General features: G+C 45.0%; 1 protein-coding gene across 33 annotated transcripts in view; it reads right to left on the bottom strand.

Moving 5' to 3' along the window:
* hspg2 (heparan sulfate proteoglycan 2) overlaps nt 1-16,395 on the bottom strand; it is a 76,438-nt gene extending 60,043 nt beyond the window's left edge. For 30 of the 33 annotated variants that reach the window (XM_078089574.1, XM_078089607.1, XM_078089608.1 and 27 more), the window contains exon 1: nt 15,671-16,395. In XM_078089574.1, coding sequence (XP_077945700.1) covers nt 15,671-15,766 — 96 coding nt within the window. In that variant the 5' untranslated portion in view covers nt 15,767-16,395. The remainder of the gene's footprint in view (nt 1-15,670) is intronic. The other 3 variants (XM_078089662.1, XM_078089676.1, XM_078089678.1) reach the window with 1 other exon arrangement.
* Between the last annotated feature and the right edge of the window lie 511 nt (nt 16,396-16,906).

The following is a 16,906-nucleotide window of genomic DNA, read 5'->3' as shown; positions in this document are numbered from 1 at the left end:
CACCCGGCCCGGCACAGAAATGACACAAACAGAAACCCTCTGACGGCCTTTTTTCAGCCTCAGTGATACCGGAATCACTGGACCTGGGATTTTTCTAGACTGAAGCAAAACCTCATGGGTCTTTTAATGAAAGTTTCTAATAATTGGAGGTTTGAAAGAAAGACACTAAGTTCTCTCCCTTTTGAGAATGTTTTTTTTCCCCCTAGATTAAATATCCTTCTGGCTTCTTTACCAGTAGCCTGGTAGGTGTGTTTAAAAGCTGTACTGTATTACTTTTCTCCTGTGAGTGGGGATAATAGAGTGTGACCACATTCCACCCAAATATCTCATTATGTGTGAAGGTCCAGTTGACACTGGGAGGGGGGGGGGCATCTTTTCAATTATCACCCCAGCAGGGGTCCCGGCCGGACCCTGCGTCAACAGACCACCTAGAACAGACCACAGATCAACCGACAAAAGACCTAAACCCCCCCCCCCCCCCCCCCCCCCCCCAATTTTGTACACATGCAGCAATTAAGAAATGCACACAAAAGGCTGCACACAGGAACACAAACACGGAGGAAAGCACCTTGGCTATTCTGTTTTAATAGGGCTCTGTGGTTTGTGGGAAAGGCCGATATATTGGATTTGAGGTTTAGCTCTACCGGCAGTCTTAATAAATATGCCGATGAATGTTTAATTGGTAAAGCAATTCATAGGCAAAAACAAATCAAATGATTGAAAAAAAGAAAAGTCTGAACTCCTGCCTTACCTGAAAGGCATGTCACATTAAACATAAACACCACGGGAGCAATTTGTAGGTCTATAAATAGTGAGTGTGTTTCCGGTAGTGTCTCCGGGAAGAGGGGACCGAGGGGACCAGCTCCAGTTCCCCCAGACGACAGCTGACAGGCGAGGTGCTGAGACTAGTGGCAGCTCGCAGGCGGAGAGCAGGTCCAGCTCGGCCGGGCCGGGCCTGTTTTATTTATAACATAAAGAGAGCCTTTGAACGAGCACCTCTTCCAATGAAGGTGCCTGCTTTTCTTCACACTGGAAAACTCAGAGCGATCACAGATCCGTGAGGTGCCCTAAAGGGGGATCTTCTGGATTTTATAACCTGGACCTCCTGTTTTGTGTGACTAATGGGGACAAATATTTCTGAAAGCGGGTCAATATTGAGGGGGAGAGCTGCAGACGGCACCCGCTGAACCGGCTGAAAAGTAATCGCTCTGGGTAACCGACTCTGTGAGGTTGTGCTTTGGCAGAGGTTGATTTGAGCTGAATGCTAACCCAATGTGGGCAATCCATTCGCTGTATAAATTACCGTTTTGAACTGCTAGTGGTGAAAGACAATCACCAAAGCCATTAGGAGTCATCCCCTAGACTCCGGGTCTCTTATTACTAATCTCAGAGTAATCCATCCGACAGGTAATGAGATATGTTTGCACGGAACGGACTGCTGGACCAACGGACTCAGGCGCTGAAGCAGCGTCTAATATTTAAAGACAATGAGGGAATCTGCGGAGAAGCAGCTCTTTGGCTCTTTGGTTAAGCTCTGGCTTCCTCGCATCACTGGTGTTAGATTTGGCCTCCCTCAGGACCAACTAATCTGACACCACACGTTGACCTGGCCACACTCACAACGTCCCAAATAATCACAAGCCAGAGCTAGCTCAGTCGTTTCCAAGCCTCCCCAACCGCATCTGTGTATCATGCTCGATTAGTCCACGGTAACACTGTGTGGGAAAAGTAGGATAAGTAGACGAAATCTTTCTAAGTACGCAGCTTATGCAACCATTTCTGGAAACAAATTGGATCCTTGGAGTACCAACAAATGCAGAGCTTTCTACTGAGGTGCAGAGATTAATTAGCAATTCTGCAATAATAGACTGCTTGTGATGAGCTGACTTTGTGAGAACAGAGTTGTATCCAGGCTTTTGGGGCAGGGAGAGAATACCCTGCATGCGTCCTGTCCGGAGGGAATCATTTCGCGTTGGTAAAGCCACTTTCCGACCGGTTCCCAGGGTCATGCTATTTGGGGTGGGATCTGGTAATTAACTGGGATTTGGCAGGGGTACCATGGTGAAGCTTTTGGAACGTTGAGCAGCTCCAACATGTCGAACACCTCAAACCGAGAGTTTTGCACGGTCTTTGTTTGGTAACCCGAGACGCAGCTAACAGCTCATAACATTACCACAAAACCTGCTGTTAAGTGAACAAAACTGGTTGTGGGAGCGCCATCTGCACATCAAGCCCCCCCCCCCCTCCCCTCCAACCTAACACTTTTTAGTTCAATAACACTCTTTGTTAGCTCTGCCAAGAAGAATAAAAAAAAAGGCCACAAAAGTGATGGACTGTGAGAACAATAATATTCTTTCACAGCTGTTTATGCCATTAATATAAACAGAATGGAGCTGGAGCAGAAAAGATGGCCGCGCACCTCTCCAGATGTTGTCCTCTGCAGAGCAAACAAAAACCATGGAGTCTGAAAATCATCAAAGCGAGGAAGCAGACAAGGTATTCAGAGGTCATCCTCATCCTCCCCGTTGGAAGTTACCTGACAGCTGCTTTTGCCACCAGGCACCATGGGACAGCCGAAAGTGGGAGTAGACGAGAGAACAGAGAAGTGACCTCCCTTGCAGAACAGCACAAAATGTCCACGGGCAGGAAGAAAAGGTCCGCTTTCATCGCGGCCCACGCACAACAAGCATGAAAAAGATTCAACCTCAATTCTTAGATCAGAAGAAATATATACACATATTGGGTGAGCATCATGGGCTGGGTGCCAACATCCAATGGTTCAAAAAACAAATATGAAACATAATGATACTACAGAGCCATTCACACAGGTGCTTTGGACCAGAGGTGCATTTGTTACTATCTAAGAAACAAATGAACTCACAATGATGAACTCATTTTTTTATTTTTTTTAGGAGCTATACGATGCCCTTTTTTCACCACAGGTTGATGGCTCTTTGTGGTCTGAATGAAGTGTCTAAAAGATACCTACGTCTCAAAATACCACAAGGATCATAATTAACGGCACCCTTTTCAGCCGAGCGCAGACAGCGGTGATCTTTCTGGTCGCTCTGACAGGTATTTGACCCCCAAGGTTGCACCGAGTCGAACAATGACTTTAATGTGGTCTAAAGGGCAACAAGGGTTCCCGAAATAAGAGTGAGGCGGGCCACTTGCGCCGAAACGAGTTCCCCTTGAATCCAGCCTGACGATCTTTGAGGAGAACAGAGGTGGAATTCCAGAGGGAGATAAAAATACCTCAGGTGTTATTACACCCTCCGTTAAGAGGCCCTGCGTGAGGTCCAGGGAGGAGACGTCTTTAGACCTCTGTGACCGCTTCAGAGAAGTAAAGTTTACTGCTGCCTAACCAGTCATCGCCCACGTCAAACAGCGTTTAAAACATGCGTAGAGATTGCTACTGCTCGCTGCAGAATTCCCCAGGAACTTCTAGCTATGAGAGTGAATGTAAAAGGCTCGACTCAATGTTACTACTCCACACGGGCATTCTCCAGAGGATCAGTACAGTAGGCCCGCCTGCTGCTGTGGTTGGCAACCCCCCCCCCTCCTCCGCTACCCCTTTGAGGTTAGGCCTGCACAAGAAGCAATAAACACTGAAGAAAGCCATGTTTGAGGGGACGCTGTGAGCGGTGCCAGGCACAGCCAACTGTTGCTCGGCATGCCGGCACACCCACTTCAGCAGAGCACGCCACTCAGGACCTCCAAGGATTGGTTAAGCTCCTGAAAGAAAGACTGTGCACCTCCTGCAGAGAGCAGCGTTTTGTGTTTATACATCATCTAACTTTGTTCCATCGTCTTCCAGAAGATTGAACAATTTTGCTTTGACAGCGTACAATTTTGTATGACCAAAAAAAGTCATGTTTAGGAGCAAATCTTCCCACTCAGGCTCGCAGAACTGTGACCTCGTGCTTCACTCTTAACAAGGGACTTTCCTGCGCGTTGCCGTCTGTCTTTGGTGTGGAGGGAGTCATGTATTTCCTGAAACCCATGGATCAAGGCAAATCTTAAACACCTTCCAAAAAGCCAGCGAGCTTTTCTCCTTTAACGGTCCCCCAACAGCGGACAAATGCAAACATTCCTGGAGCCAATTATTGGTTCGGCACGTGAGAGGGGATCAGGTGCCCACTTTGCCGGGATAACATGCGTCCATTCTGATTGGCTCTCACCTTCTCCATTCACAATTTTAAACCCTCGGTTCAGATTCCATCGTAACCCCCCCGCCCTGACAAAGGATCAAGGGGCGGGACACTAAAGAAGCGGATTATGTTCTGGAAGCTGGGTCAAGGAGAAGACTCTGGGGAATCCCCCCCCCTATGTGAAGGTAGGATTTCTCCAGGTGTGAAGCGCATTTGTTTTAGTTTAGGCTCGCGTTTCATTTGCATCTTATTCTACAACTTCTACACCAGACAGAAGCAGTGCGTTCGTCCCTTGATAATAGCAGGAATTAATGAGACATTTCCGGGGAAGAATTGGCAGCTGTTGTCATCACAGTTGAACACTTTCACAAGGAGTTCCTTCTACTGCCTCCAACTTTAGACACAAGTACTGAAATGTAAACCAGCCAAAACCCAAGTCGGTCTCACAGCAGACTTTGGATAAGCAAACTGAGAGTGCAGGATGAAGATATGGTTGTGTACAGGGGCCAAGGGAAAAGCCGCTGGATGGGACACAAACAGAACAGAACAGCCTTCTCGTTCATCTTCTTCAAGGTCAACAAGGGGCTCAATAAGAGCCTCCTGAAAAGACCTTTCCTGCACCAATTACACTGCTGTAGGCCTTACGTTTAGTGTCTTAACACAAGGAACCACCATTAAAACACGCTTAAACAATACATAATATTCTCATCCTTTATTCTATATTCCCCTAGCCAATAGCCTTCTATTTTATTTCATACTGTGGTGAAATTGTAAATTAAACATGCCATTTTTCTTTGTTCTTGTTGTCCATTATCTCATTGTCCTGCCGGTGTGATGCACCAGCCGCCGTGTCAAATTCCTAATGTCTAACATATCTTGGCAATAAAGGTTCCTGATTCCAGATATTTGTCCATCAACGGCAGTGCTGGAAGACGTAATAGGTTGCAATTGCAAAGCTTTTAATGTCTTATCTTATTTCAACACTACTTATCGTGATTAACTTAAGATACAACCCCTAACTATGAGTCACGCATGAATGATGAAATGATGTATTTAGCAACCGAATGTATCAGCGAAACAACCTAAGGTATATTCACCTAGTCTGGGAATCGTCCTGTCTAGACTGATAGCGGCATCATTCAGGAATCAGGAATCAGGAATCAGGAAACATTTATTTGCCAAAATATGCTAAACATACAAGGAATTTGTCTTGGCGGTTAGTGCGCGACAGTAGACAGACAAGACAGCACTGCACAAGTAAAAAAATAAAGTAATATAAAGTAATCACACAGACTGAATAGCATAGTATAGTATTTGTATGAATATGGGTTGTACAAATGTGACAAAAGAGCATTTCAGGACGCATGCAAGCAGCCTTGTTGGAGTCCGGGGAAGGAATTCCCCTAGACGGGGGCCACGCCCGCCGGATCTTACGCTTTGAGAGCCAGATAAAATCCCTGAGCTAAATCAAACACTTCCTTTAGTCCATTTATCTTTCCTCTACAAGATAGTCCCAAAAATAAGCTGGCTGCATTTCCAGGGCAGAACCATCGTAACATGCAGCGACAGCCTTCACTACAGTGTAAACAAGACAAAAACAGACTGGGTCACATTGAATGGTTGGGGGTCAACGGCACATATGACAAACCGCTTGGTATCACTGTGGAATAAAACAAAAGGATATGTAACTTCAAGCAAAGTGAAGCACACTTAATGCCAAAAGTCAAAGCCAATTTTCCACTTGTGGGATCGGAATTTTTGTAAACTTTGACGTTTAATGAAGTCTTGCAAATCTTTTAACAATCTCAGTTTTCTGCTTTGTAAACAGCTCCCTTTACAGTTATCCAGGAGCAGGAGATGAAAGTCAGCAAAACAACAAAAAAAGTTCATTTTTTAAATTATTATTACACTAGTATTTTTCAACATTTGGTCATAAATGATGTTAGTGGCTTAATTTTGCTCTTGAATATACTTGTATGAAGTGAACAATGTAAGGCTTCAAACACCAGCATCACATGGTCTACATTCCTACTACATGGGATGATTCTATTAAATATGCTACGCATTTTTTTGCAATACGTAGTAGCTGGAGGGGAAACTTTACTTGATAATCAACTTTAATAACCCTCTACATTAAAGTCAACCCAGGGGCCTGACATCCGACAAGCATAAACTAAGTCTGGAAGTATCTTCCTCTCAACAGTTGACAGACGAATTTCCCCCCATCCTCGTAATTCAACAACAAGCCTTAATTTAAGGGGGTACTCACACCTACAAAGACATCTGTTTGCCGAGCGTTTATGCAATATCACAAGAAAGCAGGAGGCCTATCCTGGCCATTCATTGGAACCAGATGTGAGGGATCTATTTCCTACGATAATAAGAGGTAATTATAGACAAGTGTGTTCGTGTGAAAAGACGGCGAGCTCCGGTGGCTAATCAGCAGAGCGAACCAGTCAGGTACATGAGAGGCAGACGTGAGACTAACTGCAGTCTGGTCTATAGGCGTGACTCATCACGGTTCTAATGGACAAGCCAGCACAAGCCGGTTCATGACCTTTCGAGGGAAGAAAAAGTGCAGAAAAGGGATAATTTAAGACTGAGCTTTCACCGGTGAGGTCATCACTCATCCTGCTGACAGTTTGCCACAGTAAAGCTTTGCTATCTGAGGCAAGAAGCAAAAAAATCTCTTTTACATTCATAAAAGGGTTGGAACTAAAAGTGATTTCACCTTCAAGTAGATCTTGTGATATTCGTGCCGTTCATTCCTCACCTTAATTCCAGGTATTCCCGCCCAGAGGGTTGGATGGAAGCGGGATGAGCAATGACCGACAACACATGCTGGTGATGCCTTGGAGTATAATACACATTTATTTGAAAGGTAATACATGTTATTTATCTGTTATATGTTTTTGTAAGGCATGAGAAGGACAAGGTCCACCTCAGAGCTACAGCAATAGTGCTGACTCTCCCTCGGAGACAAAGCACCCAAGGCTGATCAGACCATAATCTCTGCCTGCCGTCTGGTCGGCCCCTTCTACAAAAAAACAAATAGGCATGGAAAAACTCCCCCAATACTTTTTTTGCATTATTCCTGTAGCAGGAAAGCGGCGGTGGTACAATAGACTGAGGTTAACCATGTGCCAGCAGGCAAAAGTGATGTCTGGGTCAGAGGATGACTGCAGTCTAGTGTGTCCCCATCTGCAGCCCTTGTCCCCGGGACAGGGTCACAATAGAGCCTCAGCAGGTGAAGACAGGGCTTCTTCTTCTGGCACAGTGCTCAAAGTCCACGTAAATCACACAGGCTTATAGTTCAGGGGAAGAACCACTTAATTACCCCTATTAAAGCAATAAGAGCCTGACTTGGCTGGAGGTCCCGCTTGCTTGAAGAAACAGAAAAGCGAGGCCTCCGCGGGCTCCGATGTATACGGGGAAAAAAAAAAACATGAAGGGAAACTGAGATTTGTAATTTAGATCAAATATTTGTACTTTGTAATTTATATAAAGAGATCAAGAAAAGATATATAAAGTGTACTTCACAATTAAACGTAAAATATTGCTAGGGATCACTAGATCACATTCACAGTAATGAACTGTGTGCTGGTTTTTAAAATGAGTGTTACCCCAACAGATCTCCTCACCCATTTGTGTCTCCATCTATGCCATCCGTAGCCAAAACGAAGCATGCGCCTTTAAGATGAGTGAACTTATGGTTCCTCATTCCACTGGATCAACAGATGGTTGGGGTGGAGAGGAAACTATATACAGCCACTTCAGCCTAAAACCACAGAAATTCCCATTGCTTTACCAACTGTGTAACAAGGCCAACCTTCAGCTCCGCTCGGCCTGCCAGGTACTGAGCAGACTTGCCTCCTGTCGAGCCTCTGGGCACATGATGGATGCTGAGCTCCTTTAGTCAGCATGGTGGTTAAGGAGCCTTTCTTTGTATTTGGTTGGCAGTGCTCGACATGAATAAAGATAAGATCCCAAGTCCTTCCTCCCTGATGGTTATCTGGAACAGCTTCAAGAGAATTCTATTTCAAAATGATCAGAAAGCTCGATGGTGATGGTTTCCAGCAGAATACAAGAAGCAGTGATTTTAATCTGGTGAAACGCTCAACCACCAAATAGGTATTTGTTTCTTATCAAAGGCTTTGATTCCTGCATATATTATCACATGCCTTTCTATCTACGGGGGGAGAACAAGTATTTGATACACTTCCAATTTGGCAGGTTTTCCCACTTATAAAACATGTAGGAGTCTGTCATTTTCATCATAGGTGCTCTTCAACTGTCAGTGACAGAATCTACAACAAAAATCCAGAAAATCACCTGACCTGTTAGTTTGTCTTTAGGAATCCCTCCTGTTCTCCACTCGTTACCTGTATTAACTGTGCCTGTTTGAACTTGTTACCTGTATAAAAGACACCTGTCCACACACTGAATCAAACAGACAACAACCTCTCCAGGCCCGCCTGAAGTTTGCCAATGACCATCTGGATGATCCAGAGGAGGTATGGGAGAAGGTCACGTGGTCTGATGAGACAAAATTGGAGCTTTTTGGTCTAAACTCCACTCGCCGTGTTTGGAGGAAGAAGAATGGGTACAACCCCAAGAACACCATCCCAACCGTGAAGCATGGAGGTGGAAACATCATTGTTTGGGGATGCTTTTCCGCAAAGGGGACAGGCCGAGTGCACCGTATTGAGGATGCAGTCGGGATGAATGGGGCAATGTATCGCGAGATCTTGGCCAACAACCTCTTTCCCTCAGAAGGAGCATTGAAGATGGGTCGCGGCTGGGTCTTCCAGCATGACAACGACCCGAAACACACAGCCAGGGCAACTAAGGAGTGGCTCCGTAAGAAGCATCTCAAGGTTCTGGAGAGGCCTAACCAGTCTCTAGACCTGAACCCAAATGAACATCTTTGGAGGGAGCTGAAAGTCTGTGTTGCCCAGCGACAGCCCCGAAACCCGAAGGATCTGGAGAAGGTTTTCTTTTACGGATTGCATTCACGCTTCAAAGATTCTAAATGGTGTTCATCTGTAAAGATCTGCCTGGACCAAATGTGTATCATACACAAGTTTAGTTTCTGCAATAATGGAAAAGCTACTCGGGCTGGAGATCCGTCATCCCCATGCAGCACTCTGTTGTACTGTACTGTTGAACGGAGTGCTTGATAGGCTTAGCAAGGGCCACAAAGGGGGAGGGGCTTAATTTGTATTTGATTAAAATAAGCAATATGGCTGCGTTATTGTGTCCGATAAGGCCAAATATGTGAAATTGGGATTAGTTGGGCAATAATCTAGAAATATTTAATGTTAGTAGGGGAATTAGTGTGTGCATGTGTGTATCAAACACTTTTTCCATTACGACACAGTTTGGCTATTGGCATGGAACATGCATCTTCAAAAAGCAGCAAACCTGAATGGAAAGTGTTTCCAACCAAGAAATAATATCACACCCTTGCAGAGAGAGAAAACACAAACAACAAGATCTTGTACTTTTGCGTAATTAGGTCCACAGGAATTCATTAATCCTCATTTCTAGCTTGTTACTTGCCAAATTGTAAAAACTCGTGTACAGCTTTGATGCCACACACCAACTGACAGGCCCTTCAAATGAAGTAGATCGTGCTTTGACATAAATAAAAACCTTTGATAAATGCTTTTTTTATCTTTTCTAAGAGAGAGAAAATAAGACGGAACATGCCGAGAAATTGTTTAAATACATTCCTGTTGAGATACAAGTGGAGAAAAACAAGAATGACTGCAGATTTTAAAATACAACATACAGCAGAGAAAAAAAGATTTAAGAGGGGGGAAAAAAGAGGGTTGGGAAAACAACAAATACACTGGTTGTGTCCTACAGCGTATAAAGAGCAGCACATCTGACATGCACACAGGAAAAGCCTGAATAAACTTTGCTTCAGGGGAAGTGGGGTCATGTTGTCCTGCAGAATATTCCAGGTTTCATTTCCCCAACAGGATGGTGACTCAGCAAGAGACAAATGTTTTAGACCATCACAAGCCGCTGCACCAAAACAATGGACTACCGGCAACCTCTTAACCTCGATGCCGTCAGCTCCACAGACAGCTCATCCTGGCGCAAACCAAACCCCCCATTGCTGAAAAAAAGAATTGCGTGATCCAGATAATTATTCACTTTTACAGCAGCTCTGATATAAACATACTGGTTTACTGCTTAATTACAATTTGCGAGGATTCGCGGGTCGTAAAAAAATAAAAACGACAGGCAAGACTGAGCAGAAAGAGGAAAGGACACAGGGTTCGAACGATAAACAGGCAAAAATTCCTATGGGAACACTAAGTGTGTGGTGGTGTGTATAACAAAGAAAGGGAGTTGTTATGTCTCGTGGGGCAGCCGCTGACACGATAACACAGAGCACACTGGTGCAGCTCCTCTCTTATCTCCGCTGAGGGCCTCCGCAGACAGTGAGGATCCGAGAGCACAACAGCCAATTGACTCTTCTATCAATTTGAAATGAACAGTTGCATTGAAGAGAGCATTTTGAAAAACAATGTATAGCCATTTACGTGCTGCTATGCTATTTTTCATGTTCTCCATTTTATAAAGGCTACATTCACAACACTGCGCTAAAAGACTGAGGTGAAACCTGACAATGTTCCATGTTAAAGCAATGGAAGTAAAGGAACAGCCTTGTTCTAGTGTAACGGCATATAATGCAAAAATGTATAAATCAGACTGTTAAAATAGGCTGATCTTCAAAAGGTAGATCCTTGATTTGCAAAAAGATCCGCCAAGCAGCATCGCACATGTATGGTTACAATGAAGGGAGGTTGGCGGCCTTTTGGTTTCTGCAGGTAGAGGCTTGTCGTACAGTAACGGGGGGTCGGGGGGGTCCTACTGGTCTCAGGGAGCGAGACATCATCAGCTCTGATAAGACACCAGGGTGGGATTTCTTATAAACACTTCACAGGATGTCGGCGGTTAAACCTGGTTTTAAAAGACAATGGAGAGGTAAAAAAAGAATGGGGATGGTTTTCCTTTAGCAAACGTGAGTACCTTGGGAAAAAAAAAAAGAAGCATAACACACAGAAATATTTTGCAGGGAAAAGGGCAGCAACCCCCATCGGAGTAGTTGTTAACGTTAGGAGGAACCATACAAGACAATGCAGCAGCTCTTTTGAGGATAAAGCGTATTGCTCAAGTGACTTCACGTCAATGCCGCTGGCAAAGACAATGGCCGATTGAATAGAGGCCTGACAAACTATAGAGCACCTTCAAAGAGGAACTGCAACACAGTTAACTTAGCATTTCTATGAAGCTTCAGTAAGTGGTAGCCTGGGTGAGACGGAATGTCAAAAGACTTAAGAAGTGTCGGGATCTCCAATCCCACAGAAGGCAGTTTAAGACATGAGTCTTTTGTTGTAAAGGTAAAGGTGAAGGTGAAGTGAGGGACAAATAAATAATTCCATTGGGATTTGCTACATGACAACTATTTTCTGCCCATTGGCTGCTTTTTATTGCTCGTGTCAGACATCCTGTGACCTCAAGGTGAACTCTGTTGGGTTTATTGCTCCCGGGGCTCCAGAATGCAGGACCAAAGGGTGATGTATGCGTTCAGCATATTTTACTTTAGTTTTTTTCAGAGGTATGCATTTAATCATTTTAACATACTTTTTCAACTTTGGAACATGATCAGTTATATCATGTAGTCTTAAGGATCCCTGGCAGGAAATCACTGAAGTACTTTCTGCACTGATTACAGGGTTCACTAAGGAGCAAAATCCCAAAAATTGATAGTTAGTATCTTGATCTTCAGGAAGTATGAACACTAGTTCCAGCTTGTCTGGTGCAAGTGAAAGACAATATTTACCATTTATTCTAGCAAATCCCTATCCCGATTAAACACAAAATATTGTATTTGTGTATATTACATTATACAAAATGTATAACTAAAAGGCTAATGACATGAACACTTCGGTCATCCGGGAAGCAGCAGTTTCAGTTGGATGGCATTCGAGAGGATGAGGGCAAAAAAAACATGTATTGCACCCTTTGTTCCAAGTCTGACAGCGAGGTGGATTAACTTTAGTTGATGTTATCTAATAAAAACTAACTACATGTATAGGACAGCGTCAGTGAAAATCTACTCTGGGCAAGTAGATTTCTGACCCACTAGCTTGAAAAAAAGAGGCAGAAACCCTGCGAAACATTTCACTGAAAGACGTCCACACAAAAACGCTTCGGAGAGAAGATGTAAACGTGTGAAGAGGTGTGAATGGAAACTCTAGGACTCCAGTTATAACAAGCGTATGTGTGCTCATGTCGGCACACGCACAGCGTTGCTGCGGTACTGGCTGAGGTGCAGCTGTGTTTGGAATCGGCTCTTCTGTCCGACACGGACGCGACTCTGGGCATGAAAGGGCAATGCCGCTGCAGCCGCACAGCGCTGCGTATTGTGAGGAGACTTTGTGAGTGTGTGTGTGTGTGTGTGTGTGTGAGAGTGAGGGCGTGACCATGTCAGGTCGGGCTAAATATATATGTATATAATTTGAATCACAACGTGTATCACATAAATCTCTGAGGTTGGACAAGAATATGTTTCTAATCAATGCCTGCTTGGATAAATGTAGACAAATATGATGTAGGAAATATATTTCTGTGTATTCATTCGCTGCACTGAAATCACTGTTTTGACCCACAAAGGGCATAAAAGAACAATAAAAGTTGTCCTTCAGCAAATAGTGAAATAGAAAGACCCACATTCAACAAAGAAGTCTGTAAACGTTGTCCTCAACCCAACGTACATCAATGGCAGCTTAGGGTCATTTAAGCTAGTAAAGACCTCTCAGTAGCTCAAAGTATTAGACAGGGCTCCTTAGAAAATGATGATGTAATAACACAAACTGCCATTGGATACCAACTGTAAGTGGAAAGGTTTGAGGCCACATTACGGATCCTTAAAGGAACATACCATTTTTTTATTATAAATCATGTACACATCACACGTAACCGCATGTCCTTTCCCAAAGTATCCACGCGAATGGTGAGCAACAAGACACGTGTAACTCTACCCACGTATTAAAAGTAAAAAGTGTAGGATGCCGCGCAGCTGAAGCTGAAGTCAATCCCAGCTGTGAAAGATTTAATGAGGAACCTCCGCTGGACTGAAAGGGAGTCAGGTTCACAGTCCTCACCTCTCTGACCTCTATCCCGAGTCACACCTCGCCGCAGAATCAACAAATGACGGCCTGTCGGCCGACACTCCATATGTGCCAACGTGCTTTAGGAGGGGGCGAGCCACTTCAGGGCAGCGCCGTCCCATCAGCCAGGATGGCCTCTCCCCAGGGGCTATAATTCAACAATGCAATGTTTACTGAACCCAGTCCTTAAGCCATTACGTGAATGGGTGTTTGCACCGCCTCGCTTTGCAGCTCCATAAGAGTGCCCACCGGCTCTGCATGGGAATTAAACAGCAGGGGGTAAGGGGGAGGAACCAGAAGGCGCCGCACAGGAGGCCGACCAGTGGCCTGGACGATACATTTCCCCCGCACAGACTAAATGAGTCATTGGTTCAGAAAGTCCCTGCATCGGATTTGGCAGCGAATGGAAAAGGTTTGAGTTACACACAGGAGAGGAAGATGCCAATTTACGCCAACGACATACTCCCTGCAGACTTTATAGTCACAGGAATCCAGGCCGCCCCCCTCAACCGCACTGCAGCCCCCGATGAAGTCAAGGGACACTTGTGACAGTCTATACTGGGAGAAATCTCTGAGCCAGAAGTGTCAGCCGCGAGGCAAAGAACAGTTGGGCTGATGTCATACATTAGAAAAGTGTCCTTGCACCTTATTTTTTATAGGATTAAGTAAGACCAGAGGCAACGATCACCGGGCCTCAACAATCCACGGTCATTTATAAAAACTCTTACATCAGGAGAAAACAGATCTAGAAAAAGCCCTTTATACTTGTTTTTTCTGATGGAATATCAAGCCTTAAATTCTCTCCTCAGATAGTTGCTCACACACCAACAACTGCTGGTGGCTCACAGCGAGACGCAGGCACTCATTTGCGAACTGGTCCCCATGCAGAGTCTTTATTGACTCGGATTGTTTGACTTGATGCGCATGACCCCTGACGTCCCAGTGTGAGGGAAAGGAGGGCCCGTTGCAGCGCCGGCGTGTGCGCCTAATTGAATCAAGAGGTAGGTTGTCTGCTGCAGTTCAAAGGCGTAATGCAAGAAACAGACGCTTGGGGATAATTCAATTACGATGGTATTGTTGGCCTGGTAGTCAATCAAGGCTGTGGTAAAAGGGTAAACGCCATCTCCTATTGCCTTCCAGTGTCGGGACGCGACACACGATGACGGCCCCCCCGGGGGACTGGATAGCCTGTGAGGATTGATGGTGGTAAAAGATACACAGCGCTTGTCGCCCGTGACGATAGAAGGCGCGTACCTTCTATCACTTGTCAGCTCACAGAGCGATAGATCATGTCCACTCGCTCGATAGCATCTCACACAGCTGGATGTTGAATGTACCTCGAAAGTCATCGACACCTGCGGCCATTGCGTTATTACCGCTCATGTCCCATCGTTCAAAGAGGCTTTTCTTCGCATCAAGTCAACAGGGAGAAGTCGTAGATATCTCAACCATGACAGCGCTGTTTATTGGAGGGCATAAATGTGAGGGACCAGCCGAATTTCCATTGGGTGGGTGTGGGGGGGGGGGGGGGTATTCTCAGCAGAAAAGCAATAGTCCTCCTCTATATGATTCATAAAACAGATCCTCTTATTTATATAAAAGGTATAAACTTAAGAAGAAGAAACTTAAAACAAAGTATTAGACCCAAAAGAACAATCACAATAGAAGTAGTTAGACCGGCAGTACGGGCTCCCGCATGATAGTGATAGCTGGATAATTAAAATCACAGGTAAATTGCTAATTCCCAATATGGTGCATTCTCCCGGCTGCAGGAGGAGAATGAGAAATCGATTAATTTCCCCGGTGTTCACATCCCCAAGTCCATTCATTCTTATGAACCCCAGATTTCCAGCACGGATTCATTAATAAGAAGTCAGAGAAAATAAGTTGGTGGTGCAGTGAAAGCAGAACAAAGTGTATCCTAACTAGAAGGTTTGAGAGGAGGGGGGACTATGAAAAGCTGGTTTCTATGGACAAACTTAGCCCAGCTTCACTCAACAGCAGGTTCTAGTTTATCACATTACTTGAAGAAGCTTCTTTACTGTGCACACTGGTATGACTCTGTGGGGAGGACAGGGATCTGTTGTGCGTACGAGCAGCCCTCCACCAGCAGACCGCTCTATTTACTGAACAGGAATAGTAACATGGCTGATACGCTTTTCTTTTTTTACAGTACAGAAAGAAAAAAAAACGTTTGTAACTTCGACTTGACCTCCGGAGCGATTCAATGGTTCATGAAGTCCACTTCGTGGATGAATGAAACAGGAAATCCACACGGATTAAAAAGTGTGGGGGGGGGAAGTGCAGAGAAAGAGTGCGCTCACTTACAGTAACCAGCTGGCATGTGAGGATCAGAGACACGATAAGTCCGCGGGTCCAAGTGGTCGGAGTGCCCATTTTCCACCAACCCAGCGCAGGCTGCATGTGCGGGGCGGGTGGGATGGGATGGGCGGCGGAGAGGGGGGGGGGGGAAGGGAAAGGAGCCGCAGTGCCTCACTCCTCCGGGCCGCTGGAGCGGAGGGTTGCCTGCACCTTCCTCACCTCACACTCCTCTTCTCCGAGAAGAAATCCGAGTGCTCCTGTGCGCCCGGCGGGACTTCATCAACAGGTACGCGCGATCCTTTAACGCGCCGGTTTACGCGAGGCTTCTCTTTGGAGAGGACGGCTCGGTGCGTAAAAATGTCCACGCGGAGACGCTCCAAAGAATTGCACTGCGAAACTTTGACTTGTGATGTGGCTAAATGCGGTCTTGCAAAGTCCTGTGCTGCGAGAGAAAGAGAGGGAGAGAGAGAGAGAGGGAGAGAGAGGGGAGAGAGAGCTGCCGAAAAAAAGTAAGAGGCGGAATGGAATTCGGGGAGTGCTGAAAGAGAAGACGGCTAATCCCAGTGCGGGGAGAAGGACACCCCCCCCCTCGTAGAGCCGTGGTGGCTCCCGACACGAACCGCACACCCCTCGTGTGGGCCGGACCCTGCAGAGGATTCGCGTCCACGTGCGGATTCAGATGCATGCGCGTGCACTAAATGCTGTGTGTAAGTGAAAGTAATTGTTGTACTAGTGGAATCAGAGTAAACACCCGCGACGGCGCCGAAATGGATTTGTGGTCGTTATCTCTCCTTATAAATAGTAGATTATTATTAATTTTTTATAAAGTAACATGACATGCATTTTAATAGCTGGCGACAGCTTGAATGTATAAAAGTGCATTAAATGCTCGTTGTATTTTTTTAATCTAAATCTGCAAAGTAACGAGTAGTAACTATGTGGACCGAATACACACATGGGGTGGAAGATTTATTCAGAACCGTAAAAGGAACAATATAATAAAACTCAGTATTCATTATCAGCTATTCAAAATATAACTATCGTTTGAAAAATAAACAAAATATATTAATAGACTAATCCTTAAAGATGTTTGTTTTTGTTTGATTGTAATAAACCTCTAGAAACTAGTCACCTCAACGTTTTCCTTAATAATGAAATGGTAAATAAATGTGAGCTAATGGTCATTAAAAGACTAAAATGTCCTATTTCTGTGGGACATAAACTGCTGTTGCAGACTTTATT

The sequence above is a fragment of the Gasterosteus aculeatus genome, chromosome 2 (assembly GCF_964276395.1).
Source record: "Gasterosteus aculeatus chromosome 2, fGasAcu3.hap1.1, whole genome shotgun sequence".
In the NCBI taxonomy this organism is placed as follows: Eukaryota; Metazoa; Chordata; class Actinopteri; order Perciformes; family Gasterosteidae; genus Gasterosteus; species Gasterosteus aculeatus.
Note: the sequence above shows the minus strand (reverse complement) of the source record. Positions and strands in the feature narration are given on the sequence as shown.